Genomic DNA, 20,196 nt, shown 5'->3' on the forward strand with positions numbered 1-20,196 from the left:
AAAATTTTATGCTTTATTAGATAGAAGCTTGCTAAAGGTCAAACAAGTCATGAAAAATCACATACGGGAGGAAGAGACTAGTTTACTATGACACGAGCCTTTTTTTTTTATATAAGAACAATCAACATAAAAGACCTTCCAGGTGAAGTCATTCTTATAGTAGCAATGAAATCTTAAGGAAGAACCATGAAAGATCAACTCGTGGTCATTTAGTGTATCCTAAAGATCACTAATTCAAATTTATCAGGGAAGTCAGCAAACATCTTGTCGCTACCTCCAGGACATGTTTATTATAAGGACCTCTCTCATACATATCACTACGATCACCTTAGGATGCATAAGTCTTAATAGGAATGTAAGTTTATTTTTAAAATAAAAATAAAGTATCTTTAACATATAGTTTCTAACTACAAATCTCTAATGGAGGCTTTCCGACACTTTTCAAGGAAGGAATTGACTTAGTCTTCCTGATGCAATAACATTACTCTCCTTGAAGGGGATGCACTTGGTCTTCATAAGGCAATAACCCTATAATCTCTAATGGATGAGTATAAGATCTCCTTATTGCAATGACACATTCTCTAAATGATGCTTAAAGGCCTCTTAATAATATGTCAAGGGTTGATCTTGGACCCCCCATTCTCCAGTGCAGTCATGGACTGAAATATTTTTCTAGGTGATGCCAAAAGACCTCTGACCAATTTGTCAGGGGTTGATCTCAAATATCACATTTTCCAGTGCAGTCTCGGATTGACACATTCTCTAGGTGATGCCCAATGGCCTCTCACCAATTCATAAGTGGTTGATCTCAAATCCCTCATTATCCAGTACAGTCTCAGACTGACATGTTCTTCAAGTGATGCTAAAACACCTCTCATCAATTCGTTACGGATTGTTCTTAGATCTCTTACCTCTTTAATATAGTTTTGAACTGGCACCACTCTTTAATGGAGGGCTCTCATGTCACATGCCATCTTAGAAAGGTCATATACCACTCACACACCATTGACCACTTTTCAATCGAGGGTTTCCAAGCCACCACACCATCATTAGGAAGGCTATATACCTCCCATTCTTCGGTGAGATTTCCCTCCAATTAAGGGCTTTCATGTCTCATGCCATCCTAGGGAAGTCATATACCTCCCACACTCTAGTGCGGCCACTCTCAAGCAGATGAAATTGGTTTCCTCGGTGCAATAACACTACCCTTCATGGGTTCATCACCTCTACCACTTAGCAATTTTTCTAAGTATAGGCGTTCATATAGATTTGTCCTCCTAGCCATTTAGAAATTTTTCTAAGCATGGACGTTGATATGGGTTCGTCCCCATAACCATTTGAGAATTTTCTAAGTATGGGTTCCCCCTTTGTATACTTGGATTTTTTTTTACCATGGTACATGCATTTACACATGGGCTCTCTGATATATTACTCAGGGTTTTCACTTCTTTTCTCATACAAAAAAAATTCAATGAACTTGTCATGATAACCGAGTATTTTTACAAGTCTTTAAAGATTAATAACACAAAGACTCGTAAAGCTACTAATGGATCCAAAAAAAACGGGCCCAATAAATCCATCAAAAAAGGCAAAAAACCCAAAAAAATACCCAAGAAGCACTTAAGTCATCGCACTCAAGTCCAACATGTTTGGGTTTAGGCAGCGTGTTTTGACCCATTTTTCATCTCTATGGGCTCGAGCACCTTGCCCTAGCCCAACACTCTTTTGAAAATTTTCTAGGACTCCACGCGGGTCCCTTATTATTTTACATTAATCATATATATTATTTTGAGTGGAATACAACTCAAAATATCACAAGGCTAAAATTACACTTTAGCTCTTCTTTTCCAGAAAAAGACAAGACTAATGAGCTATAAATACACCATGAGTCTTTAAATTCAAGGTTTACAATCTCTTCATTCTTAACACTTTCAGTATATCTATTTTTTAAGTCTATCTCTTTAAAATATCATTGTTCTTTCTCTCTTTATAAAATTACTAACATAAATATATCAGAATAAACACATCTATCAAAGAAAACTTTTGGAGGTACCAATTATCAGCCATATTGGCTTACTTAACACCACCAGGTAGTAACCACTTGAGTTTTTAACACCAAGCCACTAGATATCTTGACTAAAAGAAATAAATCATATTGCTTGACTAAGAGATTAATCGATTATTCAACGTATTGGTATTATTTCTAAACAACTTCATTATACAGTTTGTACATCTCGTCATCGATCTGTTCTATTTCAATTGGCTTTCTTTTAAGAGTGGATAAAGGAACATTTCAAATCAAGCTACATTTGTTTCATTTAATATAGTCTAAGAGCCATATCACCCTAACGAAACGTATGCATCTTTGCAAAAGCAATCTTGTGACAAGAACCTGTAATAACTGAACAAACGTCATAAACAAACGGACACCTGATCTCTTTGGTATTTTCCTTCCCCGATACTTGTATGAACTGTGTAGTGGTCGACTCTTAAAAAATGCAATGTAAGGCCACGATTGAGCTGAGTTCTTATTGACAAACGTGACAGCCCAATGTAAACTAGCCGTTAAATCGATGCCACAGGTGTACAAAATAACGAATGTCACGGGCAGCTCGCCCCGCCCCCCCACCCCCCCTATTTAATGCCATTCACACTCGAAAATTGACAGCTCGGACACGCTAACTCCTTGAATTCAATGACTCGCAGAGAAATTCAGGTGAGACGAGCGGAAGAATGAGAGAAGAACCAATTTTTCATTTTACAAGTTAGAGTTTATTTTTTTTTAGGCTTTCCAAAATTAATTAATTTTTCCAAGATTAAAGCTCAACAAAACACAAACACCCCCCTCTAGTTTTTTTTTTTTAAATTATCTTCTAGTTTTTTTAAAAACACTAACACAAAATTATCTTCTAGTAGGCTGCTAGCTATACCAAATCCACAACTAGCTAGTTTTATATTGTGTTAGGATTAGTTGTACCAGCTCATATTAATTCTTGGATCAATGACGGACGAGAATGTTTTTTTATATACTAAGATTAATGTTTTGAAAATTTAAGAAGGGTAAATTGCCCGCTTCACCTACACGTAACTCCCCCCCTTGTCTTCATATATATAAAAAAGAAGAGTATACTTTTTTTTATAATATACTAATAATTATTACTTGTGCTTACAGCCGAGAAAAATAAAAATAATATTACTAGACCGTCACTTGGCCCTTAATATATATATAAAACCTTTTGAATCTCAAAAAATAATTAATAAAATATTACTAATAACTCCATAAGCACAGTAAAAAAATTCGCATATTGATATCACATTCTAAGTTTCGATCTAATACCAGCACTACCTACCTATATCGACGTCAGTCAACCGGTCAAACTTCATGATGATAGAGAAAGAGACACACGTCCATCGACCACCGTTAAAAAATAAAAATAACAGAAAAACACCTATATAAACTGACTCCCGCTATTTCTTCATGTCTTAGCGCACAAAACACGCACACCTCTCTCCCTCCCTCCCTCTCATGGATTCCCCTCCACGCTCCTCCGTCATCATCATCGGCGCTGGAATCTCCGGTAATTCCCAACCTACACATACATACATGCACGAACACTTGTAATTCGAGACTAAAAATTAAGCTATTTTGTTCTGTTTCTTGTCTTAAAGGTGTATCCGCGGGAAAGGTATTGGCGGAGAATGGAATAGAGGATATGGTGATTTTGGAAGCTTCAGACCGTATAGGTGGTAGGATCCGAAAGGATAATTTCGGTGGCGTCTCGGTTGAGCTTGGAGCCGGTTGGATCGCCGGAGTTGGTGGGAAAGAGTCCAACCCTGTTTGGGAACTTGCTTCCCAATCTGGCCTCCGCACTTGTTTCTCTGATTACAGCAATGCTCGTTATAATATCTATGATCGCAGGTATCTGTATCCCGGCTAGATTCTGAGCTTTCTATTTTTCTTCACATGTTTTTTTTTTTTAAAAATGATGTAAAATGCTACAACATTTGGACACTGAAATCTCAAGAACATAATTTTTTTCGGACGCTAAAGAAAGTGGTTGTGTTGTTGGTGTAGTGGGAAAATATATCCTAGTGGAGTGGCGGCAGACTCGTACAAGAAGGCGGTGGACTTAGCAATTGAGAATCTGAAGAGTTTAGAAGCAAACCTTGTCGGTGAAGTAAATGAACCACCTAGGTAAATTCCAAGTCTTTAATGTGATGTTTTGGTTTTTACCGCTAAAATTAATCAATAAAGATATAGTTCCTGATGGTCTTAACTAATTTTATTCTTAAATTTTTGATGTTTTGTGCTTGTTTAGTTCACCAAAGACGCCAATAGAGCTTGCCATTGACTTTATCCTTCATGACTTTGAGATGGCAGGTTGGTTTTCCAATTGATTTTACACTCTATTTTCTGCTGGTTTCCCAGGAAAAGAAAGTATCTTGTTAGTCTGGTTTAGCTTGTAAAACAATTAGTACAGATTAATAAACACAAACGGGTTTATTTTCTTTTATTGTAATGATTGATTGAAGACAGAAACAGAGACTCTAATGGGTTATTTTGTGAAAACAGAGGTAGAGCCAATATCAACGTTTGTAGATTTTGGAGAAAGAGAATTTCTAGTAGCAGATGAAAGAGGCTATGAGCACCTGCTTTACAAAATGGCTGAGAATTTTCTTCTTACCTCCGAGGGCAAAATCTTGGACAACCGTCTCAAACTCAACAAGGTAATTAAAACAGACAAGAAAGAAAGAAAGAAGTGGAAAAGCCTTTTGATTTCTATTTTATTTTTTTGTTGTTTCTGATTTGTTCTGTTTTAGATTTGTTTATCGCTTTTATGCAATTATTAAGGCAAAGGGGCACAGTTAATTCTTAATAGAGTGAAAACATAAAAGAAGGAACAGAAAAAAAAGAAGAAAAAAATCGGAAACTGTGCTCTGTTCTGTATGCATGCAGATGCAAAGCTATCTTGTTGCTGTTAAGATTGATCGACCAACTTCTGGAGCTTGCAGATAATGACGTTTTAAGCCTTTTCTTAGATATTCTTTTCTTACTACCATTTTGCCAAGAATCCAGCAATTTTATTTTCTGGGTTCTATTATTTTTCCAATATTTCAACAGTGGTAAAGTTTTAAATATTTTCCCCTCATATCATTATAACATTGGAGCTACGAAAGGAATATTTTTGCTGGGCTTTTGTTGAAATGTTCACCACCTTTCATGGAAATGGACTCTGTCGATTAGCATTCACTGTTAGTATTATATTATATTTTACATAATTTCAGTCCGTGGAAAAGCTGAAAGGAAACCAGGTCACTAGCAATCCAGCCAGACCTAGAAATTTCCAGTCTTTGACCCTTTGCTAAATCCCGATGATGAAAACAAACCAAACTATCAGTGAACTTTTTGAGTGAGGACCCCTACATAGAGCCATTAAAAACTGACCCACCAACATGCTTCGTTTTTCTTCGTTTTTCAATCATATAGCCATTGATTGGCAAAAGGTTCCTCGTCATCTTTCAATCAGTAAAGTGCTTTTTACCGCTTTTGAATCTGTAGGTCCATGAACACCAAGTTGCTCTAACACTGACAAGAATTAGACCACTACGGTTAGGAGGTTGAGATGTCATATCAACTCAAAGAACATGAGATTAGCTAGGCCTGTCAATTTCTTCATTTATGTTTCCTGTATTCTGTTACCTAAAGCAAAATAGAAGGGGAGAAAAAAAAAAGATTGCCTAGTTTGCTCTAAAAAGTCAGAGCTCAGAACCTAATGAAACCTTAGGGTGATTGAACAGTGAGCTAGCACTACTATATACTTTAATGTTGGGTGTTTTTTTTTTTTAATAGATACATCTAGATTCTTCTTCGACTCTGTTCCATCTCCATCTTTTGCTTTGACTTCACAGAATCTGATCATTTGAGTTGTAATAATTGTTGATTTGCTTGGATTCTGCTAGTAGTACTATTCATTTTTACCCTCTCATATTTGAGAGCTTTAAAAATAAATTTTAAAAAATATAAAAAATACTTTTAAAAATAACCATTAAAATTCTTATAATCTTATTGCCTCTTAGTATTTTTTTTAATGTATGATGATTTTGTGGCACGTATTTGGGGCAGGTTGTCAGGGAATTACAGCACTCGAGAAACGGCGTTGTTGTGAAAACGGAGGATGGTTGCATCTACGAAGCCAATTATGTGATTTTGTCAGTAAGCATTGGTGTCCTCCAGAGTGATCTCATTTCATTCAGGCCTCCCTTACCCGTACGTCTTCTCTTCCTCTATTTAACTTACCTAGCGAGTCATGTGTGTGCTGCTTCCAAATATCCATAAATGATCCCTCTCAGGTGATGGTTCTGATACTCTTTTTATCTGTCTTAATGCACGACGCCTGCAATGTCTTTATTTTGTTTCCCTTTGGTTTGCAATGGTCACATCTTGAGCTTTCAATGTGTCCTGGTCCAATGGAGGGGAATCTATACCTGTATAGGGACAAGGACCTAGGCCCTGGGGAGTAGGAGTAGCAGGATTCTTCCCTCGATATTTAGGGTTGTGGCCCAGGAAATTAAATACTATCATTAAGTAGAAGAGTCAAGAAGTCATGGCAGCTAGGGCCTGTATTAAACAAGGTTTAGGTGGTTTGATGATGCAAAAGATATCTTTTCGAGGTGGCTTACTGTCTTTATGAGAGCAAAAACCGTGGGTTGCATGTAAGGTGATCCACAGAATTGGTAACCCACAGGCTCACAAATGGCTGGCTGGCTGTTCCTTGGTGGATCATTTGGTTGAATCACCACGCGTAGGGCCCTAATGAGACAACTCAAGTTTTTATCTTTTATTTTGTAACAGTTGTTTCCCATCAACACTGCCAGTGAACAATGATAGCTAGGGATCTCTTCAAAGTAAATTAATAAATAAAATCAATGTCAGGGATAACTCTTTTTTCCCTTTTCTTCTTTAACCTTAGCCTACATTTGGTGGATTCCTCTTGGACACACTGGTGTGTCAACTCCAACATCTAGCCATGAACCGTACGTAAGAATCTTTGTGATTTGATCAATTGACCTGGGAAACAGGCAAGTGAGCAGTTTGTGTGATGTAAGATTATTACTCTGAAAAGGAAGAGCTAAACATCGCAAATTACAAGGCACCGGTTAAGAATCTTGCGGTTTGATTGCTTCAATTACGTAATTTTCTTTTTCTTGCCTTGCCGGACTTTCAACGGAAAAATCATTGTCAAATTGCCCAAGCCTATGTGTTGTCAAATACACAGGGGCTCAGCATGTGATCTGTACCTTCTAGTGAAGGTTATAGGATGCCAATCTGTTCACATGATTTGCGTAATTGCTGGGTAGATCTTCCTGGAATGCCTCAGGGGAGTATGAACTTTTATTCCCTTGATTTTAAATTGAGGAAATACATCACCTGGATTATTTTTTTCCGTAGGAAGTTAGGATATCAAAGCTGACTCCCATCATATTATAAGTAATTGTTCTCTGTACAAGTATTTAATTAAATGAAAATAATAATAATAATGCAGAGGTGGAAAACAGAAGCCATAGAGAAATGTGATGTGATGGTATATACAAAGATTTTCCTGAACTTCCCATACAAATTCTGGCCATGTGGTCCCGGAAAAGAGTTCTTCATCTACGCTCACGAGCGAAGGGGATACTACACTTTCTGGCAGGTTATTTCTCCTCCTTGTTTTTGCTTCCCAAGCTGCTGTTCCCCATTCTGCATTGCTTGCTTCTGTATATTGAGTGGAATTTGAAAACAATTGTTTACATTTGGAACTTCTTGCCCTTTTCAAGACAACGATTCGATTCTGTGCCTGTCCCAACGTGCCTTGCATTTAAAATTTCCAATAACAGCAACTCCAGGCCAACCTTTAGTCTAGGAGGTCAACTTGTCAAGAGACTGCATGATGTTGATATTTTATTTCCAATCGAAAATACGCGCACAGCTTGCTGCTTGGCAACTTAGATCTAGCGTCAAACAGTTTCAGCATCATGATAAAAAAATGTTGATTAGCTTTCTTGCACAGATAGCAAACTAGAATCTCTTGCATTATTTGTTTTTTATTGTTCTTCGAGCTACGACGCACCTGGTTTTTCTGTCATTGTATTAGAGCTGGTGAGATTAGTTTAATTGAGGGAATCGGTTGCAATGTCAGCCTGTTCTTACTTTCTATTTTTCTATGCGGAGACATGATAATCAATTTTGAGACCCACAACATCTAAAATTATTTCCTCTCACTTGATTAGGAGAGGATTGAAATAATTTAATGATCATCTGTGGTCTATTGCGGAGGCAATGTGGGATCTCACTATCCCCATTATTTTCAGTGTTTTTTTATGTAATATCAATGCAGATTCTATGCCGTTAAAATGGCAAATAGATTTGATTGATTGATAAGCATAGTATCTCTTAATAATCAAATCATAGTTAGTAACTCACTGGATTTATCCAAGCTGGCTGCTGATTTTTGCTTTGTCATCAGCACATGGAAAATGCATATCCTGGTTCGAATATCCTTGTCGTGACTTTGACGAATGGGGAATCGAAACGCGTTGAAGCACAGTCTGACAAGGAGACGTTGGAAGAAGCCATGGGGGTGCTTAGGGACATGTTTGGACCCCATATACCCAATGCCACTGATATACTTGTGCCCCGCTGGTGGAACAACAGATTCCAGCGTGGCAGCTACAGCAACTACCCCATCATTTCAGACAATCAAGATGTTCATGACATTAAGGTATTTCCATCTTATTTCTGTTGCATGTGTTTGTCTGTTTTCACTCTGGCTGTACATGGCAATTCGAAGTTACAGTTCTTTCATAGAAAGGGAGGGGAAAAATAAATAAAGAGTGTGCTTTGAAATGCATTTCGAAATCTTGCTTGTTTTGATCAGGCCCCAGTAGGACGCATCTTCTTCACTGGTGAACACACCAGTGAACGATTTAGTGGTTACGTCCATGGTGGATATCTTGCTGGTGAGAATACAGAATTTCTTTTTATGACTTCTAATGGAGGAACTCTATATGCCAATGTGCTTTCTGGATCTTACATTTTATATATATATATATATTCTTGATCGACTAAATAGGTATTGACACAAGCAATTCACTAGTGGAAGAAATGAGAAAAGAGAAGGAAAGAAAAAGTGGGAGTCAAACATTCTTGTTAGAGCCCTTGCTGGCATTGACAGGATCATTAACACTCACACAGACAGAGGCAGTCCCAAGCCTTCATAAATGTGACATTCCTACTCACCTGTATCTTAGTGGCAAGGTTGGTCTTCAAGAAGCGATATTATGACTACATGGACCTACTAACGAATCCAGCTTTGATGATGCTAGCTAATGATGATAATATATATGTTTGATGAAAAAGGAGCTGGCTGGATCAGTTTGGACCCAAATTCAATCCAGATCCTTCATGCCCTTCAGAAAATAGAATGAAACGGGAAAAACTGCAGGAAAACGGGCAGATGTATGCGACGGGGTGAACAGACATGTCCAACTCCTGATGCTTATAGATTCGTAGAGGGGCCTTGCTTGTTTGGCGCCTGGGAGGGGATTGTTTTAGGCATACATGTAAAGTTGGCTAATTGGGGATCGATGAAAAAGAAGCAGACTTCTGATTCTAATTGTACTAGCCACTTGTTTATACAAGAAAACCCCTTCTTCCAAAATCATCTACCTTCTGAATTGTGCTGCAACTTGGTGTTTGTCGCACTGGCAACATCTATAGCAATGAACAGTCAAATTCCAGTGATAAAAACTTGGGATCAAGAGGTTTGTTTTTTTTGTGGTCTTAGATTCGAGCTTTATGATTGTTCATATGATAATCACTTGAGGCTTACATGATCGTTTTGCGTGATCGCTCGGATATCCACGTTAAACTATATATATATATATATATATATATATATATATATGATGATGATGATGATGATGATGATGAACACTGGATAAAAAAGTTCAAGGCCGTCAGATTTGGACAAGGCCTTGCTTCTGAATGGAATACTGAGAGAAACGAAACAACCAAAAGATTCTCTGTAAAGCCTAAAATAAGAAGGGCTCCCAGAGACATTATTATCCATGCATATAAATGTAAAGGTTTTTACGGCATTCTTTGCAGTTATGAGCCCACTGCATTGTGTTTTTTTTTAATAAATAAATAAATTGGACAAATAGTATACAAAATAAAAATAAATCACAAACTAACATGGAGAAATAGTATACTTTTGAATACCGTGATTTAAATTAGGGATGAGCAGATCTATTGGTTTATAATTTTCAGTTAAATCGGACAGCTAATTGACACTAAAAATTAAAAAATAACTATTATGTGAATAATAATCTTTTATTAGTTTAATTAGAATTTATTTTTAATTTACAAATTGATCTATATTTTAACTTTTTAAAAAAATTATAAAATTATAGTTCAGGTAAATCGATTCAGACAATTATATCAACCGGCATATTAGTTGAGCTAAAAAATTAACAAAGAGACTACTTATTAAATTGTTAGACTTTAAAAATAAATTATGTTTAAATATTATTATTTTAAAGCGTAATAATTATATTGTTGTGTTTAAAAATAATAGTATTTAATCAATTTTTTTAAGCCCCATTAAATAAAAATATGTATTTCACAGCATCTTTTTGAAATGTCGGCATTCTACAAAATCGTTGTTCTGCGACTATTACTGGTATAATAGTGGTTTCCTTCTTGTATCGAGAGTTATTGTATGAACAATTTAGGGGACTGTTTAACTGCTTGCTTAACTACAGTTATGAGTGATGGAAATGTTGCTTTCTTTCTGCTGTTATATCGGTTTTGAGTAACTAGCTAGTTTCGGTCATCTCCAATGAAACTCTTTTAGTTCTACCTCTCAAGAATTTTATCCCCCATTACATGTACGATCTGTTTTCATTGTTTTGTTTGGTCAAATTACCAGCACCCCAGGTGAGTGGTGTTAAGTTGTTTTTCTTACATGTTCTGCCTTTTCTTTTTATGTTACTCCAGGTCATGCAGAAGCTGTACTTTCAGTTGCCTTTAGTCCAGATGGGCGACAATTGGCCAGTGGCTCTGAGGACACCACTGTTCGTCTATGGGATCTGAACACCCAGACACCGATGTTTACATGTACAGGTTGATAATCTAAGCCATCTCTCCTTTTCATCCTGCTTGCGCTAATTAGTAGTTGAAGTTGCTGCTTAAGAATACAAAAAAAGACAGTACCTGGCCACACACTTGCAACAACTTGCAACAACTTGTATTGTACTTCTCTTGGGTGGGTCTTATAACATTAAGGAAATCAATTATTTGTCTCAGTGGCCACACACTTGCAATAACTTGTGTGAAATGGGGTGGGGATGGAGTAATATATACTGGGTTCGTATGCTTTTCTGTTCCGCAATTCTGTGAAATATTCATCAGACAACCACCACTCCTATTCTTATCTGAGAGCTTAAAATTTACAAAGGGAAGGTCTTCGGCTGATCCACCCAAGAATCCTGGTTTACATTATAGCTGATCAGTACTAGAGAGAACATAGGACTGGAATAAATTGACACTTAAACTACTGGATGTAGATGACTCTGTCCCAACTATTGTCCAAAACCTACTGGAAGCTGATCATATAAACAAGTGAGATAAATTCAATCACTACAGAAGATTTGTGTTTAAGTGACTTGAAAAAATTAGAAGATTCCACAGTCCATAACAAAATTGACTGAATTTCTTTCCTTCCATAAACAAGAAGTGGATGGTGGATGGGGGTCCTTTCTAGAAGATTAGCTGGCATTATCTGCCTTTGCGCTTTTCTTACCATCACAGATTAGTCTTTTGACTGATAAATCTAGTCTCAGAAAATCAAATGCTGTCAAAATGCGGTTCATATCCATTGCTCTTGCGTTAGCCCTATATTTCACCTGTATTCATCACAATGGTGCAGCTCCCAGGATTGTACCGTTAAAGTGTGGGAAACTTCGCAAGGGAAGTTGATTCGTGAATTAAAGGTAATTGTATGCACATATTTTGTTTATTTGACAGTGATTTTAGTACTGTTTTTCTTACCACATTTATCTTGTAGAGTTTTGCTTGTTTTCTGTGGAAAATAATATTCCCTGCTATATTTACCAAGTAGATTTTAGGTTTCCAATTGATAATCTCAAACTTCAATTGTTGATGTGTAACTGTTTTTCCTCTCTTAATGACTCCCCCCTTGGGCATATGGTTCTTGTTTTAGGGTCATGGGCATTGGGTTAACTCTCTTGGATTGAGCACTGAATATGTTCTTCGCACAGGAGCTTTTGATTATACAGGAAGAACATGTTCCTCTACAGAGGAAATGAAGAAGGTAAAGTTACTATTTGCTTCAGTTGTTGCATTGTGATGAAGATGGCTCTAGACATTTATCATCTATGAATTAGCTTAATATTCGAGGGATATGAGCATGGCTTTTGTAATGTAATTTCAGATTTTAAAACCATCATCGGTTAACAAGTGTTCACCCTTGTGGTAACTATCGGTTGTAAATATTCAAGTACTATGTATGCAGTAGTTGAATGGTCAATGGATCTTTGCGTAGTTCTGGAACTCTGTTGATTTGTACCTTGAAGCTGGGCTCTTACTCATTTACTCATAGAAGGATACAGCAATCTAAATATGAATGGGGAAAAAAAGGCTGAAGTTTCTTTTTTGGGAGACTCTTTTGGGCCTGGTCTTCAATCCCAGCATATACCTGTAACCTTTTTCTTTTTGATCTGATATCATACACTCAAATTTAAAAATATTCTATTGCCGAAGCTTATATAGAATATTTTACTATCTGTCTGTCAAGGACATCATTTGAGTTTATGGGAGAGGGGATTTATCCAGGTGTTTGCTTAATTTATTTGCTCCTAGATCTAGGCAATTTAACATGAGAAATGCAAGCACTTGTTTTCTTTTCCCCTTTGGTTTGCTCAATGGAATGGTATAATTGAGTTAGAGCTGCAAATTTAGGATGTTCCATGATTTCCAGAAAACTGCAGCAAAATTAAAAAAAAGCATCAATTTCCAGCATTTAAAGTTTTCTGTGTTACATTGTGCTTTTGTACTAAAGAGTGATTAGGATTCTGTCTATATGGAACTGATTATTCCGACCTATTTATAAATGTTATAGGTTGCTCTGGAAAGGTACACAATAAAATGAAGGACGGTGCTCCTGAAAGACTAGTTTCAGGTTCTGATGATTTCACCATGTTCCTCTGGGAACCAGCTGTCAGCAAACACCCTAAAGCTCGTATGACAGGCCATCAACAGGTACAAAGGATACAAATGATTTTCTGTTTTGCTTGCCATCCTTGTTCTTGATCCTTGTTTTTTGGGAGTGCAATGTGAAGAGCTAATTTTTAACATTTCTGTGAATCTTGCAAATTCTGCCGGTCAAGTGTTATTTTTTTAGCTAAAGTATTGAACTACTTTTTGGTTGATGCAGCTTGTAAATCATGTATACTTCTCACCTGATGGGCAATGGGTGGCTAGTGCATCATTTGACAAGTCTGTGAAGCTATGGAATGGCATCACTAGAAAATTTGTTCCTGCTTTTCGAGCCATGTTGGACCTGTTTATCGGATCAGGTTTGATTTGTTTCAATCACTTTGGAACACCCATACTCTTATTTTTACAGTGGTTCTCATTATAATTGCATGATGCCCCGCCAGCTGGTCTGCAGACAGCAGGCTTCTTTTAAGTGGGAGCAAAGACTCTACACTGAAGGTATTTCTTTTAAGTGTAGAACATCTGTTATCCACTGAAGTAAAAATACGAAAAATCTTTCTACTCTAGCAGGTTTATTAAGCTAGGCGGTCATTGTCTGTGCTGCTAAATGTGGACGAATGGCAGGCCAAGTGGCCAACAAATATGGGGTGCTTTATAACGTTTGAGGATTCAAGAGTTGGTGTTAGCTAGTGCAAAAAAACATAACATGGAACTTTCCTTGAGGATGCGCTCACTGAAATTGTAATTGAATTTCCGAATTTTGTAGGTAAAAAATGAACTTATAACATCTTTTTATTGAATCAAAGTGATATCTGCATAAGCCGATAACTTGGGCCAAAAAGAGCTTGGATGGCATTCGGTTTGTTCCGCCTCTGCTTCGGCTTCAGTTCAAGCCTTTTGCAAATCAATGGCAAATAAACTCGGAACTTACCATTTTAATATAAAAGCTAAAAAAGGCAGGGAAAGCACTGAAATTCTCCTCACAGAACATTGTAATTCTCCTGGAAAAACACTATGAATTGTTATAGTGTCTTTCCATTTTATTTGAATATCGAAGACATGTTGCTTATCTTTTTGTGTCGAGAGACGTAAAAGATTAGAAGCGGAGAAACGCAGCCAAGAATGCTCAGCCAAATTCCAACTCATGATTAACGAATACAAGAGAGAATAATGACAACACGACGTTTCCAGTAGAAAAAAATTGGGCTTCAAGTGTAAAAAATAAAGCAAAGCAGTTACAACTTTCGAGACGAGTTAAAAAAAATAATAAATAAATAAATTTGACGCCTTTATACATATTAACAGAAGAATTGGACCAGTGATTTTGGTCAGTGCGAAATCTAAAATGGGCGAGGGCGATCATGTTTCGGTGGTGTTTCGACACCAAGTGGAGAAGGGATGTCTTCGGGCTGTCGGCCAGGTTTAACCCATCTACCATATTTGTTCAGCACGAGTCCCTTGTATGGAAAGTCGTACCAAAACTCTGGTATTCTTAGATCCTCTATCAGCATGTCACTACCCTTGTTTACCAATGCCAGGTCTCTCCTAGCATTCCATCTATGCTTTGATGTGCTGCTCAAAAACCCATCTATCAGGTGAAGATATAGCTCCAGATTATGACACCCTGACAGGTCAGATTCATGCTTCAAGTATGGTGATGTAAACGCATCAAGCTTCAACTGGGTCCCTACATGCCTATAAACCCAGTTCAACTTTCCAGTTAATCCATGAAACTTGTTAAGCATCCTGTTCAACAGGCCAGGCAGTTTCGGGACTATATCTTGCTTAACAACAACGCGTAGGGTCTTGACTCCTAGCTCGTTGAGCTTCTCCTTGAAGGCGATGTTTCCGACCCTTGGTGCGCCAAAAGAAATGACGCTAACAAACAGATCCGGAATGACAGTCTTTGCCTCATAAGCATTTAGGAGTGCTAATGCTCCTCCTAAGCTATGGCCTGTAACCGTCAAGCTGACCTCTTCACCCTTTCCTCTATAAAAATTCACCAGTCTTACCACTTCTTGCATAACTTGCTCAGAGGCACTTAACTTGTTATACCTGGTGGACTCATCCTTGGATTTGTAAATGCCGAGGAACCCTTCTTGAACCTTCACATTTGTGTTGTCAATAAGCTCTAGACCTGTCCTGAGGTCTGAAAACCACTCTGATGGTGCGATGGTGCCCCGCCATGCGACCATTATGTCTCTACGGCCGATTCTATGCGACTCTTCTTTTCTGCTTACAGCAACATAACCCATCCAATTGGAATCTTTGCTCCACATAGCGTGTGACCTCTTTAACCATTGAGGCACATCGACATGGGACAAGGCATAAATGTACCTTTTCACCTTGTAACCATGCTTGGTAAGGCCTAACGTTTCGAAAATCTTATGTCGGTTGTACCTACAACTCCCGCAGTACTCCGATAAAGGATCAAAGTCGAAGGCATCATAAGTAGCTTCAACAAATTCTCCATATTTGAGAATTTCTCGTCGAAGATTCGGGTGGAGAGGGTCAAGAAGGTTGTCCCAATTACTTAAGCCATGGATTTCTTGCCACATTGCTGATATATTCTGCTTGGGAGACATTGTAGGAGTCATGTGATCTCCTAGGTCTACAAAATCCAATGCTGTATACGGCACATGGAAGAGATGAGAAAGTGTTTTGTTGGGATGGCAGGCCTTTTTCTTTGATTTGTTATCTTTATGGGGCTTTACATCTGACTCTTGATGGATTCGGTTAGTGGAAAGCTGTCTCAGGCTTCTTGCACAGCTTAAATGAAGACGGAGACCCGTGGGACGTTTCTTGATGCTGCCATTGACTGCCTTCTTGATAGCCTGCCATGTGATATTAAGCTTCAACTTCCACGCCCTTCTGGTTTTCTTTGACCTTGTTTTCTTTGTTGTGACTTGTGTTAATGGTGACATCTCCATGGTGGTTCACTGGTTGTAGAATTCCTGAAAAGCTTGTGATTTGAATCAAAGGAAGCCAAATTCTTAGGAAGGAAAGCGTAAAGTGTTTGTCAGGGTGTTGATGAAATCTAGGGAGGGGCTTATATAGACACACAGCACTGATGAACATACTGGTTCTAAGAAACTCATCATACGAGTAATTGAACCATCAATAAAGTTGACTTGTTCTTTTTTCATTTTTTCTGACGAGTAAATTATACAACCTTTAGAAGAAATATGAAATTAGAATCCTTCTTGAAGATTTCTAAATTACAATCTTTTAGTCTTTTTTTTAATGATAAATTTTATGATTTAAGTTTATCTTTACTATCTTGATTTTGTTGACTATGTTAATGTAAGAAAAATTACAGAGACATGGTCTGAAGAAAAATTATCTATATAATTTATATTTTCGCTATGGTTTTAGTCATAGCTTGGATTTCTCTATCTCCCACCTGGTCCCACAATTTGCTATAGTTTATAGTTTTTTGCGACCTTATAGTCTCGATCGCTCTTGGTGTATATTAAATTATAATAGCATTTGATTTTTTCACTTACAGGGATTTGAAAATCAAAGCTAGACCATGCATGCTCTGACCATTCCACCCAGTTGCATGCATGGACCATGTCAAAATTGAGGAGCCCACGACAGATTGGTATTCTGAATGTCTGACGTCGTTTGTCTGTTTGAATTAATGTTTGCAGGAAATATATACATGTACTCGGTCCTCCCATCATAGGGGATTAGGTGGGCTAATACTTTGCAAGAAATGAACAAGGAAAATTAACGATGCTTCGCATTTCCTGGAAATTTCTTTTACGATTTTTGGTTCCAGAAGTCTTAGCAGAATGTGGATTTTAAAGTAGATTTCTCACATTCAACACCTGGTGCAAGTTACCCCTACTGTTGATTCCAACTTCCTCTGAGCCTGAGGAACCTGAAGTTTTGACGAGTTCCAAGTCAAGCAATTCGTGAAGCCTTGAGCTTTATAAAGCAAGATTTGAGTTCAAAAACCACTCCGTTAAAATAAACAAGGCAGATTATCAATTGATATGTACCTGTCTACTGACTATTGCCTGATAAACCAACTGATAAACCAGAGGAAGAGTGTGTTACGTAACTAGCAAGTCAGTTACAGTTAGTTACATATAACAGAAAGTTAGTTAGGCAGTTATGTTAGTTAAGCCAGCTGTGCTGGCAGTTAAGTCGTCTTCTTGTAACATCTTGAATATATATATATATATATATATATATATATATATATATATATATATATGGTTATCTCTGCTCTTAAAAATGCAGAGAAACAGAGATTAATATTCTCAAATTCTATCTTGGTATCAGAGCCTCCTCTTGTTAGCCATGGCTTCTGCATTTAATCAATCTTCATCTACCTCTGGTCTGGTTGACTCTGGACAAAGCACAACAATGGCGTCCATCCCCACTCATCAGATGCTCAATCATACACTGCCTGTTAAGCTTGATCGATCGAATTATGTCTTATGGAGGTCTCAGATTGACAATGTTGTCTTTGCCAATGGATTTGAGGATTTCATAGATGGCACAACCATCTGTACAGAGAAGGAGTTAAGTCCAAGAGTAATTAATCCATCATTTGTCGCTTGGAGAAGACAAGATCGCATGATTCTTAGCTGGATATACTCATCTCTCACGCCAGCTATCATGGCACAGATCATTGGCTACAATACGTCTCACACTGCATGGAATGCTTTGGAGAAAACCTTTTCGTCTTCTTCAAAAGCCAGAATCATGCAACTCAGGCTTGAATTACAATCCACGAAGAAAGGATCTCTATCCATGATAGATTACATCATGAAGGTTAAAGGCGCTGCAGACAATCTAGCAGCCATTGGAGAACCTGTTTCAGAATAAGATCAGGTAATGAATCTTCTTGGAGGCCTTGGTTCTGACTATAATGCAGTAGTTACTGCCATCAACATTCGAGATGACAAGATCTCTATTGAAGCAGTTCATAATATGTTACTAGCATTTGAGCATCATCTTGAGCAACAAAGCTCAATTGATCATGTCTCCTCTATGTCTGCTTGTTATGCTTCTCCCTCTAATAACAGAGGTGGTGAAAGAAAATACAATGGCAGCCGAGGACAAAGCCATATCTCAAATACCAGCAACTACACCTACAGAGGTCGTAGTCGTGGGGGTAGGAACAATTATAATGGGAGACACAATTCAACCAACTCTGAAAAGCCACAATGTCAATTATGTGGCAAGTTTGGTCATACTGTTCATGTTTGTTATCATCGGTTTGATATTTCATATCAAAACTCACAAAATAATGGTACTTCCTTTGCTGGAAATCAAAACACAATACCTGCTATGGTTGCATCTTCTCATAATCCTGCAGGTGATGATTGGTATCTTGACTCTGGAGCAAGTCATCATCTGACTCAAAATGAAGGGAACCTCAACAATTCTACACCTCAAACAGGCACAGAAAGAGTCACAGTTGGTAATGGTAAGCATCTATCCATTTCCAACACTGGTTCTCATTGGCTAGTCTCTAATTCACATTCTTTTCAGCTCAGAAAAGTATTTCATGTTCCTTTTATCTCAGCCAATCTGATCAGTGTTGCTAAATTCTGCTCTGATACCAAGATAGAATTTGAGAATATTAATCTCTATTTCTCTGCATTCTTAAGAGCAGAGATAACCATATATATATATATGTGTGTGTGTGTGTGTGTGTGTGTGTGTGTGTGTGTGTGTGTGTGTGTGTGTGTTCAAGCTGTTACAAGAAGACGACTTAACTGCCAGCACAGCTGGCTTAACTAACATAACTGCCTAACTAACTTTCTGGTATAACTAACTTTCTATTATATGTAACTAACTGTAACTGACTTGCTAGTTACGTAACAGACTCCTCCTCTTCCATCGTTGGTTTATCAGTTGGTTTATCATCCCCCCGCAAGTGGAAGGGTCTGGGAATGATACACAGTTGAGACTTGAGGAACAAGAACCTTGCACTTGGGAGATGTTTGGTTAAGAGATCAGCTGGCTGCTCTTCAGTGGGAACAAATTGCAGCTGTAACTTGCCTTGGAGAACTTGGTCACGAATGAAGTGGAGATCAATCTCTATGTGCTTCGTTCGTGCATCAAAGACAGGGTTTTTTGCCATATGATAAGCACTAATATTGTCATACCAGAGAAGAGGAATAGCAGGAGGAGAAATACATAGCTCTTGTAGTAAAGCCTGCATCCAAATGATTTCAGCAGTAGCTAAAACCAGGCCACGATACTCTGATTCGGCACTGCTGCGAGACACGACCTTCTACTTGGTAGAGGACCAGGAGACTAAGTTATCCCCTAGATAAACTAGATATCCACTCACACTGCGCCGATCATCAGGTTGAGCTCCCCAGTCTGCATCGGTGAAACCTTTGACTGTCAAATGAGTTGAAGGACGTAGCAGCAATCCATCATGCAATGTGCCTTTGAGATATCGAAGGATTCTTTTGACAGATAACCAGTGAGCTGTGGTTGGTTGTTGCATGAATTGGCATGCCTTATTAACAGCAAAGGTAATGTCAGGCCTGGTAATGGTAAGGTATTGAAGAGCACCTATTATACTGCGATATTGAGTGATCTCTTCCACAGGAGTACCATCAAATTTGGACAAATTTTGCCCAACAGCGCCAAAAGTTTTGGCAGCTTTGGTATTAAACATTGTCGTGCGATGCAGTAAGTCAGAGGTATACTTAGTCTGGCTTAAATGCATAGATCCTTCATGGTAAGAAACCTCTATTCCTAAAAAATAAGAAAGTCGCCCCAAGTCTCGTAAAGCAAAGACAGAATCAAGTCTAGTAATGAGTGAAGAGATCTGTTGAGAGGAGCTGCCGGTGATAAGAATATCATCCACGTATATGAGAACTATTAAAGTTGTTGATGCACCAAAGTGAAGGAACATGGAGCTGTCAGTTCTAGAG

At 37.9% G+C, this 20,196-nt stretch overlaps 2 protein-coding genes and 1 pseudogene across 2 annotated transcripts; 2 read left to right on the forward strand and 1 right to left on the reverse strand.

Annotated features, from left to right (window-relative positions):
* Positions 1–3,492: 3,492 nt before the first annotated feature.
* LOC133697494 (polyamine oxidase 1-like) lies at positions 3,493–9,701 on the forward strand. The gene is made up of 10 exons (XM_062120091.1): positions 3,493–3,578; positions 3,670–3,919; positions 4,076–4,195; positions 4,320–4,381; positions 4,574–4,728; positions 6,125–6,268; positions 7,545–7,694; positions 8,508–8,762; positions 8,919–9,000; positions 9,114–9,701. Exons 1-10 carry the CDS (start codon positions 3,527–3,529, stop codon positions 9,323–9,325), a joined length of 1,482 nt encoding a protein of 493 aa, XP_061976075.1. The 5' UTR covers positions 3,493–3,526; the 3' UTR covers positions 9,326–9,701.
* A 1,001-nt stretch (positions 9,702–10,702) lies between these two features.
* Positions 10,703–13,972, forward strand: LOC133677158 (notchless protein homolog; annotated as a pseudogene).
* A 431-nt stretch (positions 13,973–14,403) lies between these two features.
* On the reverse strand, positions 14,404–16,289 carry LOC133687691 (phospholipase A1-Igamma1, chloroplastic-like). Its single transcript, XM_062107059.1, has one exon. It carries the CDS (start codon positions 16,210–16,212, stop codon positions 14,623–14,625), a length of 1,590 nt encoding a protein of 529 aa, XP_061963043.1. The 5' UTR covers positions 16,213–16,289; the 3' UTR covers positions 14,404–14,622.
* Between the last annotated feature and the right edge of the window lie 3,907 nt (positions 16,290–20,196).

Source organism: Populus nigra, chromosome 1, assembly GCF_951802175.1.
Source record: "Populus nigra chromosome 1, ddPopNigr1.1, whole genome shotgun sequence".
Lineage (NCBI taxonomy): Eukaryota > Viridiplantae > Streptophyta > Magnoliopsida > Malpighiales > Salicaceae > Populus > Populus nigra.

Coding starts and splice junctions, on each gene's coding strand:
- LOC133697494 (XM_062120091.1), top strand. CDS start 3,527: ATGGATTCCCCTCCACGCTCCTCCGTCATCATCATCGGCGCTGGAATC. Junction 4,196..4,319: donor GAAGTAAATGAACCACCTAG/GTAAATTCCAAG, acceptor GTGCTTGTTTAG/TTCACCAAAGACGCCAATAG. Junction 4,382..4,573: donor TCATGACTTTGAGATGGCAG/GTTGGTTTTCCA, acceptor TTGTGAAAACAG/AGGTAGAGCCAATATCAACG.
- LOC133687691 (XM_062107059.1), bottom strand. CDS start 16,212: ATGGAGATGTCACCATTAACACAAGTCACAACAAAGAAAACAAGGTCA.